This window comes from Cyclopterus lumpus, chromosome 17 (assembly GCF_009769545.1).
Source record: "Cyclopterus lumpus isolate fCycLum1 chromosome 17, fCycLum1.pri, whole genome shotgun sequence".
NCBI classification, from domain to species: Eukaryota; Metazoa; Chordata; class Actinopteri; order Perciformes; family Cyclopteridae; genus Cyclopterus; species Cyclopterus lumpus.
Window position 1 is genome coordinate 20,031,632 of NC_046982.1, and position 15,631 is coordinate 20,047,262.

At 44.8% G+C, this 15,631-nt stretch overlaps 1 protein-coding gene across 1 annotated transcript in view; it reads left to right on the forward strand.

Annotated features, from left to right (window-relative positions):
- agap3 (ArfGAP with GTPase domain, ankyrin repeat and PH domain 3) overlaps nt 1-14,836 on the forward strand; it is a 67,209-nt gene extending 52,373 nt beyond the window's left edge. The window contains 5 exon segments of the mRNA XM_034555612.1: nt 627-781; nt 1,306-1,396; nt 2,545-2,767; nt 12,103-12,358; nt 13,042-14,836. Of these exon segments, the coding sequence (XP_034411503.1) occupies nt 627-781; nt 1,306-1,396; nt 2,545-2,767; nt 12,103-12,358; nt 13,042-13,266 (950 nt within the window). The 3' untranslated portion in view covers nt 13,267-14,836.
- Nucleotides 14,837-15,631: the final 795 nt, after the last annotated feature.

Below are 15,631 nucleotides of genomic sequence, written 5' to 3' on the forward strand. Positions count from 1 at the left end.
TTAAAAACAATATATAATTTTTCTCTGTTTTGAAAGCTCCACTTTAGCGCCTGTCTCTTTAAGCCTGGACCCCCTAAAAAAACGCCCACTCTGCTCTGATTGGTCAGCTGTCGCCTGTGTCATTTCAGCTAGGGTTCACAGAGTTGTGCAACACTTCTGCACGTGGTCACAACATTATGTCCTGACAAAAGGCGCAGTGTCTGAATAAAGGCCGTGTGCATTTCTCTGTGGATTGAGAGTTTTTGAATGTATACTTTCACAGTAGTTCTAGAGCACCTACACCTGCTTTTATAATAATAAATAAAAAAAAGACACTTTCTACAATATGGTACCTTTTTTTTTTAATTCGACCCCAACATAAAGGAATACGAAATAGCATCCTACTCCTTCTGAGTTTTGAGATTTCGAGGCATTGTCGAAAGAAAAGCAGCGGTGCACCGGAGAAATCACCTGAACGGAAGCCACATTTCATCGGGCGTGAACGGGCCTCGACCGCTGAGCTGTGTCGCTGCCTTCGCAGAGCGAGAGAGAGAATGAGAGAGAGAGAGAGAGAGAGAGAGAGAGAGAGTCGGGTTTCTTCGAGCGCTAATTCGTCAGTTTATTTGTGTGTTTTTTTTAATTTCCAGAGCACGAGGATTCCTTCGAGTTCGTCATCGTGTCGTTGACGGGTCAGACGTGGAACTTCGAAGCGTCGACATTCGAGGAGAGGGAACTGTGGGTCCAAGCGGTCGAGAGCCAGATCTTCGCCAGCCTGCAGTCTTGCGAGAGCATAAAGAACAAGGTACAGTAGATCATAAGATACATACGTGTGTATATATATATATATATATTTTTTTTTTAATTATATATATATATACACAACTATATCACAAGGCCTGAACAGGATTTAGAGAAAAATAATCTCATCACGGCATCGTCATCATCCTACAATTCTGCTGCTTCATTTCTTCTTCTTCTCCCCCTTCTTCCCAACCCCCTTTTTATTGCGCTCCTCACCCACTTCAAGCTGTCACATGTGGGAGGTTGTCAGACAGGTGCAGCGCAGTGTGTGTGTGTGTGTGTGTGGGGGGGGGGGGGATCTCTTATTAGAACTGACAGGCGTCAGAGTGGGAACACGGCTCCTGTCGGCATACTGGGGGTGGAAGACACAGACTCATTTTCATATTCATAGTACCTTCCCTTTTTTTTTTTTTTTTGAGAAACACTCACCCCTCCCTCTCGCCCCTCCCTCTCCTTGTCTATCATCTGAGTCCGGCTGTAATCGTTTGCCTTCTCGTTAGTTATTCTCTCCCTCGTGTCTCACAGTCTCGGTTAGGCAGCCAAAGTGACGCGATGACCATTCAGTCCATACGAAACGTGAGGGGGAACAGCTTCTGCGTGGACTGCGACGCGCCAAGTGAGTATGATTCTCCATCGCTTCATTTGTCATTCATAAAGAAACGCCTCGTTGGAAAACCAAAGAGTTTATTCTTTCATCGAAAGAACGCTGCGTGTAAAACATTCACGTTATCGACTCTCTGGCCAATGCAACGCAAGCGAATTCTTCTTTGACACGAGGACTTTTATTTGCAAAAAATAAAACATAAATAATTATTGGGTTTGGGCTCATTGCAAGATTGGGAGATTGGATGGAGCTAAAGTTGGATGAGCAGACAGCAGAACCTTCCATGGGAAACATGCCCCAAAGCCCTCCATTTAAAAATAAAGAGAGAATTCCCTCTTAACATAATAATTGAAGAAGTGACATCGAGACCTGAACGTAATCACACTCTTAAGATAATGTTGTTATATTTACTTAAAAGGTAACTTTAACATATCCTCTATTATTTTATGGTCGTGTCAAATCGCCTTTGGTGACTTTATTGAACGCGATCACGTTTTTAATGCAGCCTGTAGTATCTGCAGTACGTTCATTTATTTGATCAACCCAGCCTGTGCACCTGGAACAAAATATGAAATCAGTGTTATAAATCAATATTTGACATCAGTCACATTTGCATATTAACAGGGAAGCATGTCACACCCACGGCGCTGGTAGGAAACTCAGTGTTGCCCCATGCACTCTGCTTGCTGATGGGCTGTGCACCAGTTTACCTCGAGTTAGAGGTGTTAGAGCCAGTATGGAGCCATCTCCACAGGAAGTGCATCAAAAATACATTTCCACGTCGGCTTCAAGACTCAATGATGGATATTGTTTGTGCTACAAAAGACTCCGCAAATATATTTAAGCTAATATCATTCAAATAACATTACTATAAAGTTGTTCCATATTCAGAGCACGGATATGATGGAGGGGTTGCCTCCACATGGCTCTCAACATGGACGAAACAATTACAATTTTAGCCCCAAGATTCCTGCTTTTGTTTCCCGGGAACTAGAAGTTAGTCCGACTGCTGAGTAATCCTTACAAAACCTTTCTCCAAGAGGAGATTATCAAGATGAAATGATTTTAACTTTAATTTTAAAAACGTCCTGTCGGGACTAATTTCCAAAGCCTCCTCTCGTTGCTTCTCACATTGATCGCCTGTACCTTCCGTCACGCAGACCCGGACTGGGCCAGCCTGAACCTGGGCGCCCTGATGTGCATCGAGTGCTCCGGGATCCACAGGAACCTGGGCACCCACCTGTCTCGCGTCCGCTCCCTGGACCTGGACGACTGGCCGGTGGAGCTCAGCATGGTGATGACGGCCATCGGCAACGCGATGGCCAACAGCGTGTGGGAGGGCGCTCTGGAGGGCTACACCAAGCCGGGCAGCGACAGCACCAGGTTAGCGTCGCTTCCGCAAATAAACACAGTATTTTTAATGTTTCGGTCCTTCGTTGGCATCTCGATCCCTCCGTCGCTTCATGTAAGGATGTAATATCTTTTATGTCCACCAGGGTATCGGTCGTCTTGCGCGTCCGTCCCTTTTTTCTTAAAGCCATAATTCATGAAAGGAGTGTCGTTGTTTTGCACTTCCATGGTTAAAGGCCTGACTAGCTCCCAATCCATCAAGATTGTCACTTGACATTTGAGCACTAATTAGGGAAAGATCTTTAAATCTAGACCGCACCTGAAACCGGCCTTAGTCCTTTTTGTTCTCGCCTGTTATCAGTGAGAGTTTTAAAGAGTTATAAATGTGGAATTTTTTCCAAAAACGTACAGAAACCTGAAGCTTTTTTTTAAACTTTTGTAACCAAACGTGTGGCTCTCCACTTCCCCGCCCCTAACTTATACCCCGATGCTCCTCCGAGGAACCCAGATCTGGAAGGAGGATTGTTTATCTCTTGGTGACAGGTGAGACCTAGCGTCCCAGTCTGACTAATGACCTGCTGTGTGGCTGTGCAGGTAATTAAGCACACCATTATGGCTAAACTCCACCCCGAGAGCCGGGCCCTCGGGGCCCGAGTTGCCGTGTCACATATCCATCACATGGGGGCGGGTCATCACTCAGTCTGTCACAGCAAAGACTGTCTGTAGGGTCTCCCTGGTGGCATTAGACGGTTTTAACATCACAGCTTTGTAACTTTGTTACCAAATGTGACACATCAACAAAGAAACATTGATGCTTTTTTTTATTTTATTTTATTTATTTTATTTGGTACTACTTTTTGTCCTACTTTTCTAGCTGCTACGGCTAAAATATCATTAAAAAAGTGTAAAAAAACATGTAAAATAACATTCATGTATTACTGATAAGCTCAGAAGTATGATCAACTGATGAAGTGCCAAAAGAGCGTTAATTGAATAATCATTTAAGTCAAACTAAAAAACAAATTGAATGCTTGTTAAAGCTTTCAAAACGTGATTATGTTATGTTTCCCCCTTATTCATTGTATTATAGTGTTTATTGTAAGTTATAACATACTTAGTAATAAGAAGAACTTGCGATGGGTATTTATTCTGTATAAATGTTCAATCGGAAGAAGAAGAAACCGATTAATTGATAAGGAAAACTATGATCAATTGTCAAGTTTTTCAAAGCCAATACCGAGTTAATATTTTCAAAAATATTATAATATTACAAAAACTCAAACAGTATTAAGACAATGAAGTAACAGGAGGAAACTGCCCCTTGAATCATATGCTAAAGGGTTTGTAGCTCATTAAGAAGTCAATGAGTTTTATATTGCACGTATATGGTCAGAGAAGAACAAGCCTAATATTGGTCAAACCTATCCCTGGTAATGACACCAATTCATATCCCATAATTAGTTTTACTTGCATCACCTATAACCAGAAACATGAGGAACGAGTTTATCCTCTTACCAAACCTGTGATGTTTAGACCACATGAATGCATTTCTCATGTCACGACAGTATTTAGCTTGTGGCCCAACAATATATATATATATATATATATATATATATATATATATATATATATATATATATATATATATATATATATATATATATATATAAAGATGACTTCACTGTGGAAAAGTTAAAGCAGCGTAAGTGAGTACCATAAAAATCCACTTCCCTGTCATTTTATTTGTTTTCACACACAACAACAAATCCGTACACATATAAGAAAAGCTTGTTAATCATCAGTTTTTCGTTGTATTTTTTTTATTTTTTTATAATCCTGCGCTCTCCGGCTGGTTCACACCTGAATGATGGCCTACAGATATTTATTGAATGCTATCTGTGCCAAAGTGCTCCACTGTGGACTTGATGAAAGATTATTGATGTTGATTCCTCCCTCTGCCGCTGTCAAGTCCCACGTCGCCTCGAGCTGGAAGGTTCTTCATTGTCTAAAAAAATAAAAAATATATAAAATCCGATCCTATCCCGCAGCAGCGTCCCCATTAGTTTTTTTTTCCCCTGTCAAACAATAAATCTAATTTGCGGCATAACTAATCCGCAGACAAAATATCATATGTGGCCACTGGTCATTGAGATGCTGATGATTTTTTTTTTCACAAATGATGAATTAATACCATAAATCCTGACCCGGCTTCTTTTTTTTTTTTTTTTTTTTTCTTTTTTTTTTCCTCTTTTTAAACGTGAGCGGAGCACATATATTTATATTTTAATTGTGTCACATCGGGTGACATGCGGCATGCTTCGTGATGGCACCCAGGCAGGCAGGTGCGTGTGGCTCCCGAGTCCCACACTTAAACATTAGTGACACCTTAATCTAAACGATTCAGTAACTACCTGAATATCAACTCGGCGGCTTGATTGAATGTCGCCTGCAAGACTAGTTTTTACCCCCCTTTTTGCAATTTTTTTTTGATTTTTTTTGATTTTACTTAAAAGCGTTCATCACAAGATTCGGTTTAGTTTATGATATTCTGGATTCCGAAGAACTACCGGTGTATATAGATTTGTGGTACACGGATCTGCACAGCGGCGTCAGACTGATGACGAGGCATCATAATGGGCAGCGTGCTTATTACATCCACGCAGATGTGCACGTGTGGCACATGCTTTTAGACGTTGTAGAACAAACACTTTCTAATGAGGGAAGCCTTCAGAAGATCAGGAACAATAGAAGAACATGTTGGTTTCTGATGAGCCATCAAACCTGCTGTTTGATAAGTAATTAATAAAGGTCTTGAATCATTAAGTCTGCAGTTGTAAGTGCTAATATTTTCCAAAAAATAACTAATAAATCTGGATTTCCAGAAGGTTTTTTCATCCCAAATGTTCTTCTTAGTCATGGATATATAAATACATTATATTACTTACAATTATAACCCACGTATAAACGAGGCCTAATTTTTTTTAAAAAAGCATCAACCGGCTATTTTTACAGTCAAATCCGCGACGCCGACGATGATTTTTGTGCGAGCGCGACGTCGAGGCCGATCTCTCCGCAGTCGGCATGTTGGAGGGGAGTTCTTTTTTAATTAGCACCTGGCAGTCGCTGTGTTTTGCACGTCACCTCTAATTGCTTGGCGTGTTCGCGATAGAAAACAGCGCAGACTATTTTGATAGATACTGGTGATGGGAGGGGGAGGTCCACCAGCTAACTTTACTACCCACACACACACACACACACACACACAGACAGACACCGGTTCTCATTTGGGGGAGATGTCCCGGAGCGTGGACGGATGTGGACGGCTATCCCTCACCGGCGCGGGGGCCCTCTCACTGTCACCCTCTGTGGGCTCCGCGGCCGCCCCCCGGCCACAGGGCAGGTAATAGCTCTGATGAGAGCCCTCCACTTTGTTTCAGAAATAATTTGCCACTCCTGCCGCCTGCAGGGGCTGCGTGGTAATAAAAATGAATCACACCGCTAACCTCTCCAAACCTCTTTTTTTTATTTTTTTTTAACCCCTTCGCTCGTCCTCCCGGCGCCGCGGCCAACAGATTTCCTGTTTTCTGGGATTTGATGTCCGCGGTGCACTCTGTCCTCCCAAGTTATTCCACCAAATAAACAGAGCAAAGCTTCCGGGGGGGGGGGGGGCTACTCACAGGTTAGGAGTGCTGGAACGCCAACTCTCCGAAGAGCTTTTTAGAATAGCCGGCCTTTGCCAGGAGCCCCGGTGGAGGAAGAGTAATTAATTAAGACAAATGAATGGCTGGGTCTTCCCGTGTCCTCCCTCTCTAAATGAAACCCACAGGTCAGTAATTAGCCCTGTGTGGGAGAAGCAGGAACCACGGCCACTAATTGCGCACATGCCACTGGGCTTCAAGGCCCAGGTAGACGTGAAGGAAGGTCATTAATGGAAAAAGTCTACTTAACCTCGCAATGTAGTTTAAATATTGTTAGTCATGACCAAAAAAAAAAAAAGTTCTTCTCTGATGATGTGAAAGAAAAAAAAGATCAGAGAGGGCCCCCTCCCCCACCCCTTTTTTTTTATGTGACCGAGAATTTTTAAACGCGTCCGTGCAGCAGGCTGCATACATAAGCAGGGCATGTGTTATCGTCCCCTCTGCTTTGTCTGTGAGGCGAGGGTTCAGCAGGGGTTTAACAGCATGAGCATTTAAGGGTGTTAGTCTTGCCGGCACAAAACACAGCCACTTCCATCACGAGTGAGTCTGACAACCTCATTAATGTCACAATATATTCAACTCATCCCCTCTGGCTGCCTACAGGCACCCAGATGCTCTCCTGTTGGCCTCTCTATAGAGCCCCAGCACACAACAACAACCTTTTGAATTCTCGGTCATCTGTGCTCATCGCGCTGTGGAAGGGAAAAAAAATGGCAGCGATTTCCACTTGTGAAAATATTTGTCTTAATTCTTGTTCTCCGAGCGTGTCCTACACGGTACCCCACCGGTCCGTGGGAGGCCTTATTTAGGACTTTTTTAGCTGCGGCGTTTACTGGGTCGCGCCTTCATTTCTGGCCCTTAGCAACCTTTGAAGCTTTTGGGGCCCCCCGTTTTTCTGGCCCTGTTGTGTGCCCACCCCCCCCCCCCCCCTCTCTGTCTTTTTCTGCCGCTGTCCCTCTTCCTCACTCTTCTGTCTCTTCCCTCCCCTCTGCTTGTGGAAGTGAAGCTGCTGGCTGCATGGGAATCGGTCCCATACAAGTTGCCCACCCCCACTGTGAAGTCTGTTCAGGCTGGTCAAACCCCAAGTCACCCCCCTCCACCCTCCTCCAACCAACCAACCACCATTTCTCCCCTTCACTGCATCTATTTGATGTGTCCGCAGTGAATTTGGATCCTCGGGGAGGAGGAGGAGGAGGAGGAGGAGGAGGAGGAGGAGGAGGAGCCCCGGAAGGCTGAAAGATGGGCGAGTGGTGGGACGGACATCCTCCTCTTCCTATGGACCAATGCACCTTTATTGCAGGCCGTCAGATTGGTCATTCTGTGGCTACTCCACTGCTGGCTCCGCCCCCGCCGTCTCAGTTTCCCCTTCTTCTAAACCCCCCCCCCCCCCCCCCTGTTCGCCTTTTGTCTTTCAGGCTTGACTAATTATCCTTGTTTGTCCCCTCTCTTTATTTGAATGCAGTCATGTGTTCTTGACTCCGTGGGCCCGGGTTTAGGAGAATCATTCCGCCATTTGCCACTTAATTAAGTCAGGGTCGGGATCCATTGCTCAACGGAGAGCTGAAAGGACGGGAGCTCTAATAGAATTATAAAAGGGGCCTTTCTCTACTGTTAAGGCCGCCTTTTATCGGGGTGGCTTCTACGTCGTCAAATGAAAGGGGACACCAGCTCTGGACAGGAGCCCGTTTCCACTTAAGATCTTTTTTTTTTCTTTCACATGAAATCTTAACGACGTCAAAGTTGAAACGATGGTTATCGGCTGTGGAGGTGACTCTTAAATGATGGAGGAAGCAAACGCCAGGTTTTTTAAAAATGTTATTTTATTTATTTTTTATTTTTTTTGGAGCCATTTTTATTGGGAACTTTGAAGCTCCCCTCTGTCCCCTAAGCAACAGAGACATTTCCAACAAGCATGTGCTCAAGCCAGGGTGGGGGAAATTGGTCTCTGTTGGTGCCTGTGTGTGTGTGTGTGTGTGTGTGTGTGTGTGTGTGTGTATATATATATAAGAGTAACCATCAGTTCAATTTCCTAAATATCCCCCCACGCTGTGAGAATTCCCTTTCCTTTTCCCCTCCTACTCTGTCCCGGCGCTTTGACATGCTAAATCTGCCGATTTTTTTATTTTTCTTCCTCCTGCGGTGAGGAAGTGTCCTTTTCAAGGGTCTCGGTTTCCGACCCCCCCCCCCCACCCCCTCCACCCCCCCCGACCGTCTAAACCCGACCTCTGTTTGGTTTGTTTTTTCTCTATTTCAAACAAAAGACAGAGGCAGGATTACCATTTCACTTCCTTTCACACTCTGTCTTTCAAGTGGCAAAGGAAAGAAAACCACTGCCCGGGCTGCTTTTTGCTTTTATTATTTTATTTATTTTACCGTTAAAAAAAGTAGACGATGCAAAAAATAACTGTGGTTGAATTCAGAGCATCAGCAGTAAGCGAGGGCCCTTTTTTTTTTCCGGGGCTGATTTGGTAGCGGCGGCTAACAAAGTGTCCTCGGGGCTCCTTTCGGGGGGACGTTGACGTCTTCTTAATGGCTCTCCTCGGCCCCCTTTTCTTTTTGTTTCACATCTCGCTGCTAACTTTCTGCCTCATTTGGCTCATATCAATTCACCGGGCTCTGCAGATTTCGGCATCTCATTCACGGTTCGAGCTTTTCCCCGAAAAAACAAACTTTTTGGACAACAGCTCCGAGTGATTTGATTTGAACCGCGACGCTCAGATTTGTTGTTACAGGTTGTAGATTATTTGTATATTTTTTTTTGTTTTACAGTTAAGAGAGTTTTTCAACAACAACCAAAAAAAAGACACTTGTTTTCAAAGAGTCCACTGGAAATAAGAGGGGAGGGCATGCCGGCCCCTTCCTGTTCTGAGAAGTCCTCGTGGTTCTAAGGCCAATTGATTTGCTAACAGGCTTGTCCACACATAATGACTGAGTAGGGATTGATGGAGGTCTTACACCATAAAACTCTGAGCCACTGCAGTTGCCTGCCATTATGGCTGTATTGTTGCTCACATAATAACCCCCCGAATACCCTAAAGAAAAGTCTACCCCATAGCCTGATGGGTATAGGGGCTTTCTTCTCCGCGTTTTCCTCGAGGTCATAATAAAGATACCCACACATATGCTTATAGAGTTCACACTATTTTAAGATGTGGGGTTAAGTTGCTTTTACGAGCTTCCGGTGGCCATTTTTTCCGCAGTTAATCAATCCGCGCTAAGGGTGCTGATAAAGACCTGCGCCCTCTTCCATCATACCCTTAACTCCTGCAGTTAGGGGGCCCGGTGCCAGGCTCCTCTGTGCAAGATGGACTGCTCTGTGAAGTGAGCCTGGCAGCTGACATATGAGTCTGAAAACGGGGTTGCTGTCTGTGGCACGTTGGCAGCCTTGACACCGAGCTGCTACGTGAGGTCGTAATAAAGGAGAGTGACTAATGTCCTGACTGCTATTGTTAAAGCCGCTGCTGTAATTGAAACGTTTTTGCTATTTTTTTGGGGGGGGGGGGGGGGGGGGAGGGGGAATACTGCAGGTCAGTTCACACAAAATGACAAGATTACCTATTTTATCTATTTTAAAATTCTAGTGGTTCTAGTTTTTTTTTTAGGGGGGGGGGGGGGTTTTACTCAAGGAGGTTTTGAGCTATCACTCTGACATTATCCTAATTGCACTTTTTCAGTAGGCGCTATATCATCATTAGAAAGTCTATCCGACAAGGTCTGTGGGTTTTGTGGGGCTAAAAAGGACATTGTTTCAGGAAGGAGATATCGCTGTTGTTGTTGTTGTTTTTTTTTGGGGGGGGGGGGGGGATCGTGGCTGTAAATGTTCATTGTTTTTCTAAATTTGACGACAAATCCCATGAAAAGACATATTGTTTGGTCTTTTCTTTGGGGAGGGATTCAAAACTGAAGGGATATCCCTTTTGAGTGTTATTTTACAATCCTGTTTGCACCACTGACAACAAAGTCCTTTCACCTGTGTGTGTGTATGTGTGTGTGTGTGTGTTTGTGTGTGTGTGTGAGTGTGTGTGTGTGTCCTTGAGGGGCTTGAGGGAAATAAAATGTTAGATAATAACGTGCTTCCTCACATATATTCAACTGCAAGCCCTCCATATTTTGGCTAAATACTAATAATCATGTTGACTGTGTGTGTGTGTGTGTGTGTGTGTGTGTGTGTGTGTGTGTGTGTGTGTGTGTGTGTGTGTGTGTGTGTGTGTGTGTGTGTGTGTGTGTGTGTGTGTGTGTGTGTGTGTGTGTGTGTGTGTGTGTGTGTGTGTGTGTGTGTGTGTGTGTGTGTGTGTGTGCGTGTGTGCGTGGCTACACACCACTTTTTGTAAATCGGGTGAACCAACCAATAAGACCATAAATATATAATTGAATGTGTAGACGTGACGTTTCGTTGGTGGATTTTGGTAATTAAGTCGTACAGTTGGAGCTTTTGTTGTCACCGTGACGACGATGATGATGATGAAATGGAATCGGAGTGAGTTTTGATTGTCAGTTCGACACTTGCTGCAAAGCCTCGGCCCGTTGATAAGGAGTCCCACGAGAGTCTTGTCACTCTCGCCAGCGTCGCCGCTTCAACTTACCCGTTCAAAACCTCCCTCTCTCTCTCTCCCTCTCTCTCTCTCCCTCTCTCTCTCTCCCTCTCCCTCTCTCTCTCTCCCTCTCTCTCTCTCTCTCCCTCTCTCTCTCGTTCTGTCACTCACCCACGAAGCCAAACAACAGCCTCTTTCTGCTCCCCTTATCACGCCGGCTGACAGGGTCACGGGGTCAGTGCCACACTGGGCATGCTCAGCCATTCACATATTGATATTGATTTTTTTTATATATATTTTTTTTTATTCAACCCCTTCTTTTCTTATTTGGACAGTTTATATGTGGGCAGAGGATGAAATGTGGAGGGGGGGGGGGGGGGGGGATCAAGATGGAGAGCAATAGATATAATTCTGCCCGGCGATAGAGGATGGAGCCTTCCCTTCTATTCTGGAAGCGAAGGAGCCCCCCCCCCCCCCCCCCCCCCCCTATCCCGTCCCGTCCCTCTCTGGCTGCCATTCAGCCCCATCGATCTGACTCTGGGCCCAGCCGCCCCCGAGGGAGACCGGGGGCTCGGAGCCACACTGCCTCCTTTTGTGGAGGGGGGGGGGGGGGGGATCCACCGGTTCAGACTGACAGCCGACAGCGCTGATAACAAATACGTTCCCCCTCCTTCCTGTATTGTCAGCGGCAGACATGCTGTTCAAGATGTGTAACCTTTAGAAAGCCGGCCAGGCTCTAACCGTCTTGCTGTCGACCTTAATCACTAGAAAGTGGAATATTGCCCGAAGCGCCGCAGCCTTTGGCATTCTCTCATCTCTGCAGCCAATCTCGCTGTGTTATTTCCTCGCTGGTGACAGAGGAGGCTGGTGGCTTTCCCGTGCTCTAATAATTTAGAAGCATCCCTTAAGTGAGTCTCTAAGACCAATTACTCCCAACACTTCCCCTAGATGTCTACCTTTCCCAGATCACTGCCTCCGGCTTATGAGATATGCGTTTATAAGTTCTTTAACTCGGGTGCTAAATGGCTCATAGTCGTGTACATATGTTCTCCGTGGTTTCCCCCCCCCCCCCCCCCCCCCCCCCCCCCCCCCCCCCCCCCCCCCCCCCGCCTGACCCCCGTCGTTCACTTCTCTCCAGGGAGGAGAAGGAGCGCTGGATCCGAGCCAAGTACGAGCAGAAGCTGTTCCTGGTGGAGTCGCCCGAGTCGGACATGCCCCTGGGGCAGCAGCTGCTTCGGGCGGTGGTGGAGGACGACCTGAGGTTGGTGGTGGTGCTGCTGGCCCACGGCACCAAGGAGGAGGTCAACGAGACCTACGGGGACGGGGACGGGCGCACCGCCCTGCACCTCTCCTGCGCCATGGCCAACGTGGTGATCACGCAGCTGCTCATCTGGGTGAGTCGGCGGAGAAAAAAAAAGTCCCACGACTTCCCAAAAGAAAACGTGTTAGCTGTTTATTTTCTTAAAGTTGACTTAAAAAAGGAGCAGTTCCTTGAAGGAAGTAACTGCCTTTTTTGAACTAAAAACAAACAAACAATTAACTAAACTAAAATACATATCACACCCCAGGAAAGTGCTGAGAATCAACAGACCCCGTAAAAATAAAAAAAGATTAGCGTTTATTTCCCAACATGACCGTTTAAATGCTGTTTTTAAAGCTCGCGCCGTGCTGTTAGGAATAAATGGTGAATCATCAGTTTATTTATTTAGTCCATTTTAAGCAAAAACAATGTAGCGTTTTAAATGTGCCGTGTTAATTCTCCGAAGGTTGCTCAAAACCCAGATTTTTTTTTTTTTTTAACCAAAAATACGTCTACCTCCAGAAAATATTTCTAGTTCTTCAATAAATCCAACACTTCCCAAGCACGTTTGAATATTTCACCAAATATGATAATTAATATATTACCGTTTTTAGATACAGAACATACTGTATATTGTATTTATTGTCAAATAATGACATAGAACTTTCTATCCTACCTTCGTACTGTTTGCAATAGATAGATAGATAGATACATAGGGGGACATTTATTTCATCTATATCTGATGTGCCTTTTCATACTCGCCATCTCCTCCCACAGTACGGCGTGGACGTGAAGAGTCGTGACGCCCGTGGCCAGACCACGCTGTCCTACGCCCGGCGGGCCGGCAGCCAGGAGTGCGCGGACATCTTGCTTCAGCACGGTTGCCCCAACGACACGAGCAGCCTGGCGTCCGTGGCCACGCCCAACATGAGCCGCCGCAACCCCAACATCAACAACAACAACGCCCAGTGTGAGCTCAACCGCAGCATCAGCATCATGTAGGAGGTCCGACGAGCAGCTGTGGAGGAACGAAACCCCCGAAACCCGAACCCGCTCTTCCTCCTCTGTTCAGTACCAACGGGGCGAAGTCAGGAGCGACGGACTCACTGTTTATATTCCACTATGCCGAAAGAACTGGGTGTTCAGACATTGTACATTGGTTTGATTTATATTATTATTTTCTATTTCGTTTGAATTATATCAATCTTGGTCTGAAAATGATCACGATCAGCTTTAAGCTCTTTTTGTTTTTTAAAGCGCCAACCAAACAAATGACGTACTTTTGCATTCGTACCCACCCTACGAAAAGCATTTCCTTAATGCTTTGAACATTTCCTTTTTTAATGTCTCTTCCCCCCCCCCCCTTTTCCGCGATGTGAACCGATTTTTATAACGAGCTTGAAATGAGAAACTTCCTCCCAAAATTTCCACGGTTTAAGCGTGACAACATAAAAACTGTGAGGGCAATAGTTGTACGAGAGCCAAAACACTGACGTGGGGGAAAAGAAACTAAATCTGATCTGCGATGGCTGTTGCAGCTTTAGTATAATGATGCATGTCTTCAACACGGCTCTCTAACTCGCGACATACTATTCATACACACAAAGGCAAAGCAGTTATAATTGAAGAGTCCAAATGATTTAGATACTTAATTCACGGGAAGATGTGTTCGGATCATCATAAAGGAGTTGATTTGCAGAATTCCAATGGGGGGGGGGGGTGAAAGCGAGTCGGTTTCCTTCGCCCTCGCTCGTCGTGATCCTCCATTAAAAGTGTCCGTGGCGATAAAGGAATTAAGGGGCATAATGTTTTATGACCATCGAGCCGCGTGGCTTTTTGTAAGCGTTTCCTCTTCAATCAAAATGCATTCAGAATTGTAAACGTTTGATTGAAACAGTGGAAATCGCATCGTTAACAATGTCTTTGTTGGAGTAATTATCTTTCTTTTTTTCTTCTTTCTTCCGATTGACTAGATTGTGCTGTTTGATTGTTTGACATAGATAGATACCGGAACATCCGTTCACCTACCTGCGGCCGAAAGGCTGTAGAAGCGGTACATCTTCTTTTGTTGCTGTGAAATACACATATGGTTTAGTGTGTGTGTGTGTGTGTGTGTGTGTGTGTGTGTGTGTGTGTGTGTGTGTGTGTGTGTGTGTGTGTGTGTGTGTGTGTGTGTGCTTATACGTCTTCGTCTGTGACCATGTGAGGCAGATGGGCGACCGGGATGTTCTGTCCATAAACCCACCCCCCCCCCCCTCGGAGAAAGGACGCGTTCGAGGAGACGCCTGCAAGATGAACATGACGTGTGTTTCGATTGTACAGCCGTCTGTAAAAAAAAAAAAAAAAAAACCTTATAAGAAACAGTCGCTCTGACTTTCTTTTTTTTTTTCCTTCAGCCTGAAGTTAACGAAAAGCATCCAAAGTGACTGAAGTGAGACATTTAGGGAAAAATGAGCACGGAGAGTCATAGAGGGAAATGTTGCGGTGATACAAATGTACAGTATTCCACTGACATGATAAGCAGATTAATTTATCGGTTAAACGGTTAAAAAAAAAAAAAAAAAAAAAAAAAGTCACAGTTCGCACAATGTCTACCGTTTTTGGGGTTTTTCCTTTTTATTCAACTGCCATTTTTTAAGGTCTTGATTTTTTTTTTTTTTTATTGGTTTACAAAAGGCAGGATGTGTGTTTACAGAGCAAGTTTTTGTACCTTTTGTGTTCAGGATTATGTTTCAAGGATGTTTATAAATCGAGGAGAAAACGATTTAGTAAAAATAGAGTTTTTACATTTATTAGGAAATGTGCTTTCTTGATCGGAAGGTCGATGCCGCTCTAACCCTCGCGTTACGGAGGAGGCGATTAGCTTAGCTTAGCCTAGCAAACGTCGCGTCAAGTGTACTCAGACCAAAATCACAAATTGGCATTTTTACATTTCATTTTCTTTCTTGAAAATAAACAAACAGGAAAGAACACATTTATTTATAGGCTTCAGAGGTGTTTTGTAGACTGATTTTCGAACTCTGGACAGGGACACGCTAACTGTATCTCCCTGCTTACAGTCTTTGTGCTAGCTAAGTTAAGCTAACAGCCTCCTGGCTCTCACTCCATACTTAACACACAGGAAGGAACACATTTATTTTTAAGCTTCAGAGATGTTTTATAGATTGATTTTCGAACTCTGGACAGAGACACGCTAACTGTATCTCCCTGGTTCCGGTGTTTGTGCTAAGCTAAGCTAACAGCCTCCTGGCTCTCGCTCAATACTTAACACACAAGAAAGAACACATTTATTTTTAAGCTTCAGATGTGTTTTGTAGACTGATTTTCGAACTCTGGACAGAGACACGCTAACTGTATCTCCCTGGTT